Genomic DNA, 16,312 nt, shown 5'->3' with positions numbered 1-16,312 from the left:
ACAGCCCCTAACAGGGACCTGTCTGCACCTTTCTGTGTGTCTGCACTGTGTAGCCTGTAGTCCTTAAAGTTAGCGTGATGGATTTGGAATGCACTACATTTTTAGAAATTTTCTATTTTTCTATGCCTTAAATACTCCAGATACTACCATTGTGTAAAGTGCTTAGTGATGGTGTTCCACTATGAAAGACACTATATAAAATAAAGATTGATTGATTGATTGATGAAGAATATACATTTAGCATTCAGATCTATCCAAAGCTTTTGGGAACCTTGGTAGAATGTATTTCTTGCAGAGTATTTTCATATTATCCTACCCCTGTGTGTGTGTATATACTGAGCAGTCCAGTGAGGCTCGTGTGCCTATCTGTGCCCCTAAGTGCCCCTTGTTTGTGTTTATTTGAAGCCACCTCACTGCAGGCAATTCCTAATAAGGACAAACAAATAACTTTAGTGATTTAAAAAAAAATACTGATCTCTCATGCGTACAAATGACATACATAGACATCTTCCACCTCCTACCCACCCTTGCCAAACACAGAGACACAATTAGATTCCTGACTCCTGGGATGCCACCTCCAAATTTGGGAGTGTTGTTCTCTATAAAGGGGAGCATCAGGGTCTGTATAAGGAGAAGTTACCAAACAATCTCAAGGTAAGCACCTATTGTATCTGAGGGGTAGAAGGGAGCTGTTGTTGTATTATTAAGTATGCACTATTTCTGTAGAATTGTTATTTAGTGACGTGAACTGTCTTTTCTTTCCTGTTGATTCATAATTAAACTGTTCAGCATGTTTGATGCAAAGCTCAGACAGAATCATTTTCTTCTAAACTTTCAGTGAAAAAAAAGTATTTAACTTTAAACTTTACCAAGCATCAAGCATCGCTTAGTAATTGGGTGTCAGTGATTGTTGCTGGAGCTCTGGAACCATCGTCAAACCTCTCCCTTCACTGCCACCTGCTGGTGGAAAATCATAAAGGCAAAACTATGTGTGTGTTCCTGAGAGAAAATGACTCTACCAAGTACTCTTTTCTCACTGTATCTCTGTCTGTTGTCTACCTACAGGGTGAAGAGCCTCTCTGCCTTACTTCTTGCTACGTTTGAACTAAACCAGGTAAGAGTTTTATTAGAGCTGTTTAAACACAAACTTTCATAAAAGGGACTATTGTTCTTAACCACTTTTTTGCTAAGCTGTTGGAAATGTGAGAAAATACAGCTTTTAAAACTGCCTTCTACTGACATTATCATGTAGTAACAATGACATGCAATACAGCTGTAGAATGAGTTATGTGTCAGTGCATTTATCAAAATAGCAAAGTTTGTTAATTATAAATATTCTCAAATCATATAATCAGTAGTTAAAATACATTTTTAGTTTTCAGTGTGTGTTGGGATTTTTTCTTATTTAGGGGTATGGCTATATCTTTTTATCTCGTTTTGCGCTGTAATGTTTAAATATTGCCTTTGTAAAAAAAAAAGGTCTTACTAAGATTAGTGATCTTTCTGCATTTAAGTTTAAGGAAAAAACAAAAAGGACTTTTAATAGTTTCTCATCAATGTAATATTAATTAGCGCAGGACTGTCCAGCACATGGCTCTTCAGCCACAATCGGGCTCTTTTGATTTTGAAGTATCCCTATACATGTTGTTTTTTTTTAAGCTATATACAAAAGGTTTAAGTGATTACAAAATAATTTATTTCGGGACGTTTTGGACAAAAGCCCTTCTTCAGCGGTTCAGAAAGAAAAGCCAACATAGTACAGGAAACTTGTTATTTTTTCAAATATATGCATTTTAGAACTCCCTGGTCATCAGTATGGCTCTGTTAGTCAAATAGGTTGGACAGCTCTGAATTAGCTCTGCACTAGTGCCTCAGGGCTGCTCTTTGTGCTGATGACTTGTAAAAGAGACCTGAGACTCAATGCTTTTCTCTTGGTTAAAAAACTAAAAACTAAACAGAGATGACATCAAAAAAGTCTAAGCTGAGATGTGACTGACTTCTCCAATCACTGTTTATTCTGCAGATTTGAAAATGGGTGATGCACAGATGGCTGAGTTTGGGCTTGCCGCATCCTTCCTGCGGAAGTCCGATAAGGAGCGTCTGGAGGCGCAGACCAGGCCCTTCGACATGAAGAAGGAGTGCTTCGTCCCTGACCCCGTGACGGAGTTCGTGAAGGCACGGATCACCAGCCGCGACGGTGCCAAAGTCACTGCCGACACTTACGATGGCAAGGTAAGAATCCCACTGCACCATCACCATTGTTAAGAAACTCTTCTTGTCTTTGGCTTGTCCTTCACATGTTAAGGTTGGTAGAGAAAAATGTATTTTGAATATCATTTTTCTATCCAGTGTTTATTTAGTTACAATCCCAAAACTGGGAACCCAACTTATAATAGAAGTTTAATTTGCTTGTGGTGCCCCTTAGTGGCTGTGCATTGTCATTGTGCAAAAAATTTGGGAATTTTCAATGTTGTTCTGCAGACCTAACCTGAGGGCTTGTCTATGTTGATTTTCAGACTGTCACAGTAAAGGAGTGCGATATCCACCCTCAGAACCCGCCCAAGTACGATAAAATTGAGGACATGGCCATGTTCACCTTCCTGCACGAGCCCGCCGTGCTGTATAACCTCAAAGAGCGTTACGCAGCCTGGATGATCTACGTGAGTGCAGAGTGACCTCAAACCCTAAACCCTCTGATAGACTGGCAGATACTGAGTGTTGCCTCTTCCTTTCAGACCTACTCTGGGCTGTTCTGTGTGACAGTGAACCCCTACAAGTGGCTGCCTGTGTACAATGCAGAGGTGGTCAATGCATATCGAGGCAAGAAGAGGTCTGAGGCTCCCCCTCACATCTTCTCCATCTCTGACAGTGCCTATCAGAACATGCTGACAGGTAAGACGCGCACACGCACAAGAAATAAATGCTATATAATAAAAAATATTACCTTCTATAATAATTACAATTATTATTAAAATGTCTCTCTTTCAGACAGAGAAAACCAGTCCATCCTGATCACGTAAGTCAGTTTTTAAGATTATTTTAAACTTTTATTGTGTGTGTGGATTTGAAATTTCGATATAATAAGTTAGCACTGTAGTGTGCTGAGGGGAGATCAAAGAAAGGGAGTTAAGAGTGGTCCCCGGGTGGCTTATCCAGTTACAGCGTTGCCGCTGGGAGCGCAGGATGAGTCACACAGCTTGGACGGTGCCAGTTCGCGTCTGGCCTGTGCAAAGAGGCCGAACTTTGCTGGGGACTCCGAAGGGGGCGTCACATTGGCTCTGACACTCCCTGGAGTGGGGGATGGGAAACTGGCAGGGACTCCTTCTCCTCATCGCGCAACAGCAAACCCTACTGGCCAGACACAGAGCACATTCAGAGTGGATAAAAAGCAGGGCTGATCTCTGTTCTCCGGGATCGGTAGCCCGCCCACCTCTGCTCTGGATTGCTCGGCGTAAAAGCGATTCTGGCTTTAGGCTTGTGAGATCGGAGGACGCTCACACACCCTCAGAACGTCTGTGCTGTGTGGGAATGCACTGCGTTGAGGAGAAAAAACTGGACATTCCAAATTGGGGAAAATAAATAAAAATAATAGTTGGTCACTCTAAAATTTTGAAAAAATAAAAAAGGGTGTTATGGAGCTCATGAAGCTGCTGAAGAGATGATAATAGAGCTGGGAATGTGAAACACTCACCCTGCTTGTTACTGTACCCACAGCGGAGAATCCGGTGCTGGGAAGACTGTGAACACCAAGAGAGTCATTCAGTATTTTGCCAGCATTGCTGCAGTCAAGAAAGAAACAGTTACTTCTACCAAGGTGTGTCAGAGTCTGAGTGTGTGTTTGAGGGTATATATCACAGAAAAAGAGATTTATGGGATTGAAGTTTGTGGCCGTTACTGAAGTCTGTTTGTGTTCTATCACAGGGGACCCTGGAGGATCAAATCATCCAGGCCAACCCAGCATTGGAGGCCTTTGGTAACGCCAAGACCTTGAGGAATGACAACTCGTCACGTTTTGTGAGTATACCCATCATTATACAGCACTGGTGTAGTTACACTATTATTTTCCTGTTTGCTGTAATTGGTCAGTAATATTTAATATGAGTGAGATGCCATCTAAATAAATAGAGTGGAAGACTGAAAATTTGAAAGATGTTGTTTTCATTAACAAGAAGTAATTTCTCTCGTCTGGCATCTGTTGTTCTCTTTCTGTTCCTCAGGGTAAATTCATCCGAATTCACTTTGCAGCCAGTGGCAAGCTCGCTTCTGCTGACATTGAGACCTGTAAGTATTTTTATATAACCGTGCTTTTCATTCCCTTTGATTATGAAGCTGAATCTGATATCTGTTTGCTCTGTTCCAGACCTCCTAGAGAAGTCTCGTGTGACCTTTCAGCTCAGGGCTGAGAGAGACTATCACATCTTCTACCAGATCCTGTCCAACAAGAAGCCAGAGTTGCTAGGTCAGTGTTCCTGTCCTCACTCAAGAGTCTGACTGTAGGATTACATAAGCAGACAGGAGAGATGCAATCATTGTATTGTCCGTCTTCCTCAGAAATGCTCCTGGTCACCAACAATCCCTTCGACTACGCCTTCATCTCACAGGGTGAAGTCACTGTCGCCTCCATCGATGATTCTGATGAGCTGATAGCCACAGATGTGAGTGAGGCTCTCTCTTTACACACAGTCTGATACAACAGGGTGCAAGGAGTCCTAGACCCCAAGTGAGAGGCTGGAAGCCTCCATATCAGGAGAACTGTATAGCTCTCAGCATTGTTACTAAATCGAGTAAGCAGACCTCAGGCAGAGAGGCATGTTCTTATTCCCTTTTTCTCTGTCCTGCAGAGTGCCTTTGATGTGCTTGGCTTCACTCAGGAGGAGAAAAATTCAATGTACAAGCTGACTGGTGCCATCATGCACAGTGGCAACATGAAATACAAGTTGAAACAGAGAGAGGAGCAGGCAGAGGCTGACGGCACTGAAGGTGGGTCTGATTGTGTGAATGGGAGAAGGGGGAGTGGAAGGGCTGGAGTCATTTTCTTGTTAATGTCAATTACACTCCAGTGGATTAGTATCTGTATCAAGACTATCACATTTACCCACAGCAGCAGCAATGGTTGTGATTGATGGGAATTTCTTTCATTCCTAGATGCTGACAAGGCCTCCTACCTGATGGGACTGAACTCTGCTGATCTCATCAAGGCACTGTGTCACCCCAGAGTCAAAGTAGGGAACGAGTGGGTCACCAAGGGACAGAATGTCCAACAGGTGAGTCTCAGAGAGAGACATGAGAAATGGATGTAGGACTAGGACTGTATACTGAGGGAAAACACTAACCTGATGTAGGTGGAGAGTTAAGTATGATCTAAACCTGTGCGTGCAACTAGTCAAGTATTTCCTCTGCAGTTTCTCAGGCAATTAGTCACTCACCTCCTTGTCTCTTTCCTCCCAGGTGAACTACTCCATCGGTGCATTGGCCAAGTCAGTGTATGAGAGAATGTTCAACTGGATGGTGGTGAGAATCAACCAATCCCTGGACACCAAGCAGGCCCGCCAGTACTTCATTGGTGTGCTGGACATTGCTGGCTTCGAAATCTTTGATGTGAGTGTCTTTGTGTCGTTAAACTTTCTTTACATCCTGAGGGTCATTCTGAAAATAAGAACAAAATGCTAAGGTCAAAAATAAGAAGAGTAAGTAAAGGTTTTTGTTGGTGTCTTAGCACAAGTCTCAGCTATCTAAAAGGATTTGATTTTCTCGTCTGTTGTTGCAGTTCAACAGCTTTGAGCAGCTGTGCATCAACTTCACCAATGAGAAGCTGCAGCAGTTCTTCAACCACCACATGTTTGTGCTGGAGCAGGAGGAATATAAGAAGGAGGGCATCGAGTGGGTGTTCATTGACTTCGGCATGGACCTGCAGGCCTGCATCGACCTCATTGAGAAGGTGGGGAGTGCTTTAGAAAAACTTTCCATTTTATTTTGTGTGCATCAACTATATAATTGTATGTTGGTATTTATGTGTGTATGTATATGATATTTGCTTACTCACCTGGATGTTTCTTTTGAAATCAGCCCATGGGTATCATGTCCATCCTTGAAGAGGAGTGCATGTTCCCCAAGGCCAGTGACACAACCTTCAAAGCCAAGCTGTACGACAACCATCTGGGCAAATCCGCAAACTTCCAAAAGCCCAGGATCGTCAAAGGAAAGCCAGAGGCTCACTTTGCCTTGGGCCACTATGCTGGCATTGTAGATTATAACATCAGAAACTGGCTGGTGAAGAACAAGGACCCTCTGAATGAGACTGTGGTCGGGCTCTACCAGAAGTCTTCCCTCAAGGTTCTCGCCACCCTCTTTGCCAACTATGCTGGAGCTGAGTCTGGTAAGAAAATCATACACTATTACAGTGTTGTGAACAGTAAGACATTTATACTATTGGTAGGGAATTTAATAAATATTTGCTAACAGTTTTATTCATTTAAAGATCAACATAGTATGGATGTGGAATATTCTAGTTATTTTAACTCATGGATACATATTCTTGTTTAGCTTCACTTTGCCCTCAGTGGATGTAAGTAATATTTGAGTCCTTGATAAGACTTATATTTTAACCATGGATCTCCTACATTCTTACGGATTAGTCCAACTTCTGGCCCTCCCCCCAGTAAGTAATGCCAGTATCCTTTTCACTTGCTCTGAGTAATAATTCTGACACCTTTGAACATCAATTCACGTCCTTACTGTTTGTTCCGTCTTTTTCTGTTCTACAAGTTAAGGTAGTACGAGAGCCGAGAGGCTTACACAGAAACCTTTTTCCCTTCCACTGTACAGCTGTCCACAACAAAGATTTACTGAAACAAGAAGGAAAGTGTCCTTTGGTCACTTGTTCTCCATTGGTGTACTCCAATTGGTAGTCACAACACGCTTTTTTAGGCATTTACCACATGAAAATCACTGACCTAGGGCCCGCGATCCACCACGCACAACTACCGGTGTCGAGGGCACCATTGCCACACCACCCCCCGTAGGCTTGACGTTCCTGCCCAGTTTGTGTCCTGGACAGCCTCTCTATTGTCTACCTCGGCCACCTTAGGGATTCGGTCACGGAACAGTTAAGAGGCAGCCACACCCCGACCAGTGGGTTGACTCAGGACAACTCCGTGTCATGGGTGTCATAGTATTACGGGCTAGTAACGCACCAGTCTAGTTCATATACTGTCGTTCTCTTAGCACCCACCTCAGCATGCGGACACCTAGGGCGCTGTCCTACGAACAGGCATGTTAACCTGGGTGTTGTTGTCACATCCCAACCTCAAGGAGGGGGGTGGGGCGGGGGGGGGGGGGGTGGTGGGGGTCGGGGAATGCCATATTCATTTTTCATACAGCCTCTGGAGGTGGCACTTTTCTGACATTTGTGACATTTTCACTTCCATTACCTGTTTTTTGTCTTTTCTGTTTTAGTGCAGGACACGAAAGCCAAGGGCACAAAGAAAAAGGGTTCTTCCTTCCAGACTGTATCTGCTCTCCACAGGGTGAGTGTTTGAAAAAGGGAAGTGTCTATGTCACATTGTTTGGTTCTTAAATGACCCGTTCTTTTCCTTTTCACAGGAAAATCTGAACAAGCTGATGACCAACCTGAGGTCAACACATCCTCACTTTGTGCGCTGCATCATCCCTAATGAGACCAAGACTCCCGGTGCGATGGACAACCCTCTGGTGATGCATCAGCTCCGCTGTAACGGTGTTCTGGAAGGCATCAGAATCTGCAGGAAGGGCTTCCCCAACAGGATCCTGTACGGAGACTTCAAACAGAGGTACATCTCTCAAGCAGTGCCCTTGTTCAATTTCTCTTGTAGTGCTTTATAGAAACCCAACTGAGTCCCTGTCTCCCTTCACAGATACCGTATCCTGAACCCTTCTGCCATCCCAGAGGGCCAGTTCATAGACAGCAAGAAGGGATCTGAGAAACTGCTGGGATCCCTGGACATCGATCACACCCAGTACAGATTTGGACACACAAAGGTAGGATTGAAACTACAAAATAACCCTTATACTGAATACTTTGTGTGGATAATACCGGAAAAAAAGAGCCAGAATTTAGGAGCTCCCTTTTGTTTTGGTGCCAGGTGTTCTTCAAGGCTGGTCTCCTGGGTCAGCTGGAAGAGATGAGAGATGATCGCTTATCTCTGATTATCACCCGGATCCAGGCCCAGTCTCGCGGTCTTCTCTCAAGAATTGAGTACAATAAGATTGTTGAGCGCAGGTAAGGATGGCTGTATTTCAAGCTCCCTTCCGTGTTCCAATGGTCTCTGGGCTGGGTAAACGTCCCTCTGGTTAGTATAGTACTTTCTGTGTCCAGAAAAGAAAGCATGGGGGAAAATGGAGAAGAGTTGTGTGCTCTGCCCTGAATAGCCTTACAAAAATGAATAACATGTATTGAAATGTATTGTATTGTTGTCCTGCACAAGAATTCATAAGCAGAGTGATGAAAACTTTGTAAAAACAAAAATAGGGTAGCAAATCTTCAAAACTACTTTTGCCTCCCCAGAGACGCCCTGCTGGTAATCCAGTGGAACGTCCGTGCCTTTATGAGTGTGAAGAACTGGCCCTGGATGAAGCTGTTCTTCAAGATCAAGCCTCTGCTGAAGAGCGCAGAGAATGAGAAAGAGATGGCCAACATGAAGGATGAGTTCATGAAACTCAAGGAGGCTTATGCCAAGTCTGAGGCTCGCAGAAAGGAGCTGGAAGAGAAGATGGTCTCTCTTCTCCAAGAGAAGAACGACCTGCAGCTGCAAGTCCAGACTGTGAGTGAAACATTTCTGAGCTCTTTCTTCACCATTCAACGTCCTCTAGTCAGCTGTCACTTTTGTATTAGCAGAGTTTTTTAGAATGCTTTTGTTTTTAATTTGTTTAGGGTAGAGCAAGTCTCACATTTCTGTCCTCTCTTTTTTTCCAATGAAAATGTTTCTATTTCATGACAGTTAATGAAAATACTTTGCTGTTTGCTCTCCAGGAACAAGACAATCTTTGTGATTCAGAGGAGAGGTGTGACCAGCTGATCAAAAACAAGATTCAACTGGAGGCGAAAACCAAAGAGCTGACGGAGAGGCTGGAGGATGAGGAGGAGATGAATGGTGAGCTGACGGCCAAGAAGAGGAAGCTGGAGGACGAGTGCTCTGAGCTGAAGAAGGATATTGATGATCTGGAACTCACTCTGGCCAAAGTGGAGAAGGAGAAGCACGCCACTGAGAACAAGGTTAGTATCTGTCTGTCTGTCTGTGAAACTCCTCTTTGTAAGCGCTTTGGGTGCTGAGTCTTTTCTCTCTGATTAACAGGTGAAGAACCTGACTGAGGAAATGGCGGCTCTGGATGATATCATCGCCAGGCTAACCAAGGAGAAGAAGGCTCTGCAGGAGGCTCACCAGCAAACCCTGGATGACCTGCAGAGTGAGGAGGACAAAGTGAACACCCTGACCAAGGCCAAAGCAAAGCTGGAGCAGCAGGTCGACGATGTGAGTCACTCTGGGAGTTATCAGATATGTCCCACACAGCCACTCAAATAGCAGGATTTTGCTTTGCAAGGCTAGTGTGTAGATGAATAAAATAGAAAGTTATGGAGCTGTCCAAGTTAAAGAGACTTGGAAATTGAACAGCCCTTTTTTTAACAAGCTAAAGTTTTTACCCCTACCAGCTTGAAGGCTCACTGGAGCAAGAAAAGAAGGTGCGGATGGACCTTGAAAGAGCCAAGAGGAAGCTGGAAGGAGACTTGAAGTTGACCCAGGAGAGCCTAATGGACCTGGAGAATGATAAGCAGCAACTGGAGGAGCGGCTGAAGAAGTATGTCACAGATATAGCCATGGTGTGTTCTATACAGATAAAGGATGGCAGGAATGTGATATAACCACACTGTTGACAATTTCTTGCAGGAAAGACTTTGAGATCAACCAGCTCACCAGTAAAATTGAGGATGAGCAGGCACTGTCAGCCCAGTACCAGAAGAAACTGAAGGAGCTTCAGGTAATTTAAAGCCGACCTTTTGCCTTACCTGCATGCACTCTGTATTCCTTCCCTACTCATCCCTGTGTCACGGTCTCATTGCCCCTTCCCCAGGCCCGCATTGAGGAGTTAGAGGAGGAGCTGGAGGCAGAGAGAGCTGCCCGTGCCAAGGTGGAGAAGCAGCGGGCAGACTTGTCCCGGGAGCTGGAGGAGCTCAGTGAGAGGCTGGAGGAGGCGGGCGGGGCCACCTCAGCCCAGATCGAGATGAACAAGAAGAGGGAGGCTGAGTTCCTGAAGCTGCGGCGAGACCTTGAAGAGGCCACACTGCAGCATGAAGCCACATCCTCCACTCTGCGCAAGAAACATGCTGATAGCACGGCTGAGCTCGGGGAGCAGATTGACAACCTGCAGAGAGTCAAGCAGAAACTAGAGAAGGAAAAGAGCGAGTTCAAACTGGAGCTGGACGACGTGGTCTCCAATATGGAGCATGTCGCTAAAGCCAAGGTAGGAAATACAGTTCTATACAGTGTGCAGGATGGGTCACCAGGATCCCGTATTGACTGTTGGAGATCCTATCCATTTCCATTTAATATGTATCTAAACCTCACATGCAGGCTAACTTGGAAAAGATGTGCAGGACTCTGGAAGATCAGATGAATGAATACAGGACCAAGGCTGAAGAAGGTCAACGCACCATCAATGACTTTACAACACAGAAAGCTAAGCTGCAGACTGAGAATGGTAAGAGTTGCATACAACAACATTGTTATTTTGAAGAAGTAATATTATGGTCAATCTCAAAGAAAGAGATGTAGAAAATACCTCATTATCAGTGGATCCAGAATGTTTTTGAGGTGGTCAGAGTTCTAAGACACACATCTTCGGTTTTGTCTTGTTAGGTGAGCTTACCAGACGTCTTGAAGAGAAGGAATCTCTTGTCTCTCAGCTGACCAGAGGCAAGCAGTCCTACACTCAGCAGGTTGATGACCTCAAAAGACAACTGGAAGAGGAAGTGAAGGTAAAGCAGCATCAAATACTGTCTTCTGATGAAACAGGGTGTCTGAAAGCCAGGTTTCTATACAGTAAGCTGTTTGTTTGGTTTCTCCCCAGGCGAAGAACGCACTTGCCCATGCAGTGCAGTCTGCCCGCCACGACTCAGACCTCCTGAGGGAGCAGTATGAGGAGGAGCAGGAGGCCAAGGCTGAGCTCCAGCGCAGTCTCTCCAAGGCTAACTCGGAGGTGGCACAGTGGAGAACCAAATATGAGACTGACGCCATCCAGAGAACTGAGGAGCTTGAGGAGGCCAAGTAAGGGCAACTAAACATATTATCTATAGCTAAGTTAGTTCTAGAATATGACCAAGACTTTGGAAGCGTTATAGACCTCCAGGTGACAGTAAAATAACTTTTCTTCTGACAGATAAGCTTTTTGTTTGCGTTATGTTTTAATTACAATATAAGACGAACAAAAAGTTTGTCTGCTTGCAGACTGTGCAGCTCTGAGAACATAGAGTGAAACTGATATATGAAGCTCTCGTGTAAGACTGCTATACAGTTAATTAGCACCTCTGATAGGACTGAAAGCTGTCCCTCCTTCCCCATCTCCCAGGAAGAAGCTGGCTCAGAGGCTGCAGGACGCGGAGGAAGCCGTCGAGGCCGTGAATGCTAAATGCTCCTCCCTGGAGAAGACCAAACACAGGCTGCAGAACGAGATTGAAGATCTCATGGTGGATCTGGAGAGGTCCAATGCAGCAGCTGCTGTTCTGGACAAGAAGCAGAGGAACTTTGACAAGGTGAGATGTGGGGGTTTTGATGAAGAGAATGCATTAGGCTTAGTTATGGGTGGCCGCTGTATTTTTCAGCCCTTTTTTACAATGTGATTGCCAGGTCCTGAACGAGTGGAAGCAGAAGTTTGAAGAGTCGCAGAGTGAGCTGGAGGGCTCCCAGAAGGAGTCCAGGTCCCTGAGCACTGAACTCTTCAAGCTGAAGAACGCTTATGAGGAGTCTTTGGACAATCTGGAGACCCTGAAGAGGGAGAACAAGAACCTGCAAGGTGGGGGATCCAAACTCACACAATTCTTGTGTCAGCTGTGTTTCTAATTCTGAACCCTTTTTAAGAAGCCATTGTACTGAAGGAATGTTCTTATTTACCCAGAGGAAATCTCTGACCTGACTGAGCAACTCGGTGAGGGAGGCAAGACCATCCATGAGCTGGAGAAGGCTAGGAAGCAGCTGGAGCAGGAGAAGTCTGAAATACAGTCTGCTCTGGAAGAGGCTGAGGTGAGTGAGAGATACAGATACTGGGATTCTAGGAGGAAGAAACACAGGCAAGATGTACCAAAAAAAGGTGCAGATTAATAGATATTAGGGTAGGAAGCTTTGTATCAATCAGAGTGTATCCTAAAGAACTTATTGTCCTGACAGGCCTCCCTGGAGCACGAGGAAGGGAAGATCCTGAGGGCTCAGCTGGAGTTTAACCAAGTGAAGGCTGAGATTGAGCGCAAGCTGGCTGAGAAGGATGAGGAGATGGATCAGGCCAAGAGGAACTACCAGAGAGTGATTGAATCCCTGCAGACCTCACTGGAGTCAGAGACCCGCAGCAGGAACGAGGCCCTCAGGCTGAAGAAGAAGATGGAGGGAGACCTCAATGAGATGGAGATCCAGCTCAGCCAGGCCAACAGGATTGCTGCAGAGTCACAGAAGCAGCTCAAGAGCGTCCACGCTAACCTGAAGGTAACGCTGCTCTTTTGTTTTGATAAACAATAAGCTCCTCTCTGATAGCCTTGGCTTGTGAAGATGAATTCAGTCTTCCTCACAAAGATGTCTGGTTTTGGACACCGATTAGCACTTATCTTTCCTCTTCGTGAAAGCTTGATCTTGTTTTGTCCTCTTTGGCCTCCAGGACGCTCAGCTCCAGCTGGATGACTCCCTTCGTGCCAACGATGACCTGAAGGAGAACATCGCCATAGTGGAGAGACGCAACAATCTCCTGCAGGCTGAGCTGGAGGAGCTGAGGGCGGTGTTGGAGCAGACAGATAGAGGCCGCAAGCTGGCTGAACAGGAGCTGCTGGACATCAGCGAGAGGGTTCAACTCCTGCACTCACAGGTACGACAGCACTGGAGCAAAGATGACTATGGAATACAAGCCTGATTCCCCAGTCAGTCCTCTGTAACCTGGGTCTCTCTCACTCTCTGTGCAGAACACCAGCCTGATTAACCAGAAGAAGAAGCTGGAGGCCGACACGTCCCAGCTGCAGACAGAGGTGGAGGAGGCTGTGCAGGAGTGCAGGAACGCTGAGGAGAAAGCCAAGAAGGCCATCACTGATGCTGCCATGATGGCAGAGGAGCTGAAGAAGGAGCAGGACACCAGCGCTCACCTGGAGCGCATGAAGAAGAACATGGAGCAGACCATCAAGGACCTGCAGCACCGCCTGGACGAGGCCGAGCAAATCGCTTTGAAGGGCGGCAAGAAGCAGCTGCAAAAGCTTGAGGCCCGCGTAAGTGGCTGACAGTTACAGGTCTCGATTTATTGAATGTGCTAGCCATCAGGACCTGACACCTTTCTGACACTGCGATTTCAGGTGCGGGAGCTGGAGAATGAGCTGGAAGGGGAGCAGAGGAAGAGCAGCGATGCTGTGAAGGGAGTCAAGAAATATGAGAGACGCATCAAAGAGCTGATCTACCAGGTATCTCCATTCTATTCTTCAATGCAACTGATACAGTGAATGCCCTGGTGAATTACTGAGTTGTGACTGTTGAATTGTTTCTTTCAGACTGAGGAGGACCGTAAGAATATGGCCCGCCTGCAGGACCTGGTGGACAAGCTGCAGATGAAGGTGAAGTCGTACAAGAGAACCGCGGAGGAGGCTGTAAGTAACTCTCTGCATTCTCTTCTCATCCCAGCGTTCAAGCAGTTTCCATTGAGCCCAGTGTTACAGATGAACCACTGACTTTGCCCTTGTGTGTCACTGTCAGGAGGAGAATGCCAACACTAACCTGGGCAAGTTCCGGAAGCTGCAGCATGAGCTGGACGAGGCGGAGGAGAGGGCTGATATCGCCGAGTCTCAGGTCAACAAGCTCCGGGCCAAGACCCGTGACATCGGGGGCAAGGTGAGTCACCCACACTGAATCATTCTGCATGCTCTCCACAGACTGTCCTGTTTGTGATTGTTTTACACTCTTTCCATTACATCTTGAAACAGACACTTGCAATGAAGTAAATGAAAGGTAAATGTAAAAAGCTGGAAGTCACCACACAATTGCCTTTGAGCAAGGTTATTTGCACAAGCAGTTGTAGAGCAGTATTGTCCAAAAGAAATAGCTGACTAGCCAGAGGTGTGACTGCGGTCACAGCATTTTAGCCACGTGCACTAATTTTATAGAATACATACACTTAAACAACACAGGTAAATGTACCTCACACAAACCTGGTGTTCAAACAGGGACAACACAAGTTAGTGGCACAATCAACAAACCACAACACAATAATGTTTTTCTTTTTTAAGTATATGTTTTCATGTTTATTTACTTAACAAGCATCTACTTAACAAACATCTACCACCATTCAGTGTGAAACTTTTCAGTCTTTCACTTTCTTCACCAATATTTGGAATTCTAGCATGAATTTATCAGACGTGGCACATCTTAGTGTAGCTTCTAGTTTTGTGTCCAGCAGTTGCGAGCGGTATTTTGACTTCATCAGATTGAATGTTGTGAATGTTGACTCGCACACCCAAGTTGAGCCGAACATGGAACACATCAGCAACATTACGGAACGAGGCGTATAGAAAGAGGAGCTGTCAATCTGACGCTTTCCGGTGTGGAAACAGCGAGGTGAGTGACACGAAAAATTGCCTTAATGTATTTCAATGCTGTCTTTTGAAATATATGGTAAGGAACTTTATTTCGGATTTTCGTGTCAGTCGTCTCGCCTCGCTCAAGTCTTGTACGTGTAAATCCACCTTTATACGCCATTTTAGCAGATAACCAATAAGCATTGACCAAGGAAACATGCTGCTTTTCGTCTTACCATTTTATCAACAAAGTAAACGTGCGTATACCATGCGAATATGCGAGTACTGACGATGAATTTACTTATCAAAAATGCAATTCTCCACGTCTGGATTCCAAATTCGCCACATGTGGCTAGTGGCCAACGTATTGGACAACACTGTTGAAGCGCCTCTGCCAGCAGGGGTAGAATCTGTCACAGCAACGAGTCACCACTCTGTTTCATAAATGTAAAACCAGTGATTCATGTATTTTAGGTGGGAAAGGATTATTCATAGTGATGAATGATTACACTTTATTATAATTTGAAGATGTTAAATTCAGCATTAAAAAATGTGTATAGATTGACTAGAGTTGAATAATTATACATCTCTAATAAATATGTTTAGAAATAAATGAAATAAATCTTAACTGTCGAATGCTATGTATTAATATAACTGACCTCCATGTGAAGCCATTTATAACAACGAAGTCCATGAAGCCTCTTATGTTTCCTGTCCGCAAACAGTTTGCAAGCAATAACCTCGTTCTCAGCTCTCCAGCACCGCTTTCCTGCACTTTAATAAGCACTACTGCTCTCCATTATCAGCGGTTACCCTTCACTCTTATAAACCAGCACACTGCAGGTGTAAGCAGCTGAAAGCTGGGATGATACATCAGCTGTTACTTCCCGTGAAAATACGTCAGCAAAGAAAAAAAACTCACCAGTTTTCTCTCTTTTTCTGTCCCTATCTCTCCTGTCTCTCTTCCTCTTCCAGAAAGGGCTGGATGAAGAGTAAAGCTCTCAGACGGACCTTTCTGAAAAACTCTTGTCTGCTGTGGTTTAGTGTCCCTTCTGCCATTGTTCTTCCCTTCCTGTACATTCAGTAGAAATAAAATGCATTTGAAAATGAATTATGATGCTCCTGTGTTGTGTGTCTGCTTTGACAAGTGTGATTACTCGCTATGGGGTTCCTTCAGTGGAGAGACTAACTTGTCCTGGCCCAGATAAAGTAAGAAATCTTATAGCCAGATCAAATAAAAAAGATGCTCGGTGCCCAGAGAGGCAGATCGGGATGTCAGTTCTCTTACCTTACTGCATAATTCCTGGCTACAGTTTTCTTCTAATGTGATGTCTAAAGTATTGTGCTGTCTGAAATAAAGCCGAGGGCTATGATGGCATGATGTCATGGCATTAACTAGTAGTTGCTTCCCTCAGCAAACAGTAGAGTAAACCATTCAGTTTAATTGCTAGGCGCTGGAGTCCGATATAACCATGGAAAGGGATACAAAGTTATATCCATGGAAATAACTGTCTTTGGATGCAGGAGCTT

General features: G+C 44.9%; 1 protein-coding gene across 1 annotated transcript; it reads left to right on the top strand.

The window, feature by feature from the left end:
- The first annotated feature begins 604 nt into the window (after positions 1–604).
- LOC121305137 (myosin-7-like) lies at positions 605–15,893 on the top strand. Its single transcript, XM_041236673.1, has 39 exons — positions 605–654; positions 1,066–1,114; positions 2,024–2,232; positions 2,517–2,660; positions 2,736–2,892; positions 2,989–3,016; positions 3,715–3,814; positions 3,922–4,014; positions 4,218–4,281; positions 4,361–4,459; positions 4,552–4,655; positions 4,842–4,980; positions 5,146–5,264; positions 5,449–5,598; positions 5,768–5,938; positions 6,067–6,376; positions 7,456–7,526; positions 7,603–7,808; positions 7,893–8,016; positions 8,121–8,257; positions 8,543–8,798; positions 9,008–9,250; positions 9,330–9,506; positions 9,686–9,831; positions 9,921–10,011; positions 10,105–10,494; positions 10,605–10,731; positions 10,890–11,008; positions 11,101–11,297; positions 11,599–11,782; positions 11,877–12,042; positions 12,145–12,269; positions 12,414–12,722; positions 12,892–13,095; positions 13,190–13,486; positions 13,571–13,675; positions 13,763–13,858; positions 13,965–14,099; positions 15,758–15,893. The coding sequence occupies exons 3-39, from the start codon at positions 2,032–2,034 to the stop codon at positions 15,776–15,778; spliced, it is 5,805 nt and encodes a 1,934-aa protein (XP_041092607.1). The 5' UTR covers positions 605–654; positions 1,066–1,114; positions 2,024–2,031; the 3' UTR covers positions 15,779–15,893.
- The last annotated feature ends 419 nt before the right edge of the window (positions 15,894–16,312 follow it).

The sequence above is a fragment of the Polyodon spathula genome, chromosome 42 (genome assembly GCF_017654505.1).
Source record: "Polyodon spathula isolate WHYD16114869_AA chromosome 42, ASM1765450v1, whole genome shotgun sequence".
Lineage (NCBI taxonomy): Eukaryota > Metazoa > Chordata > Actinopteri > Acipenseriformes > Polyodontidae > Polyodon > Polyodon spathula.
Note: the sequence above shows the minus strand (reverse complement) of the source record. Positions and strands in the feature narration are given on the sequence as shown.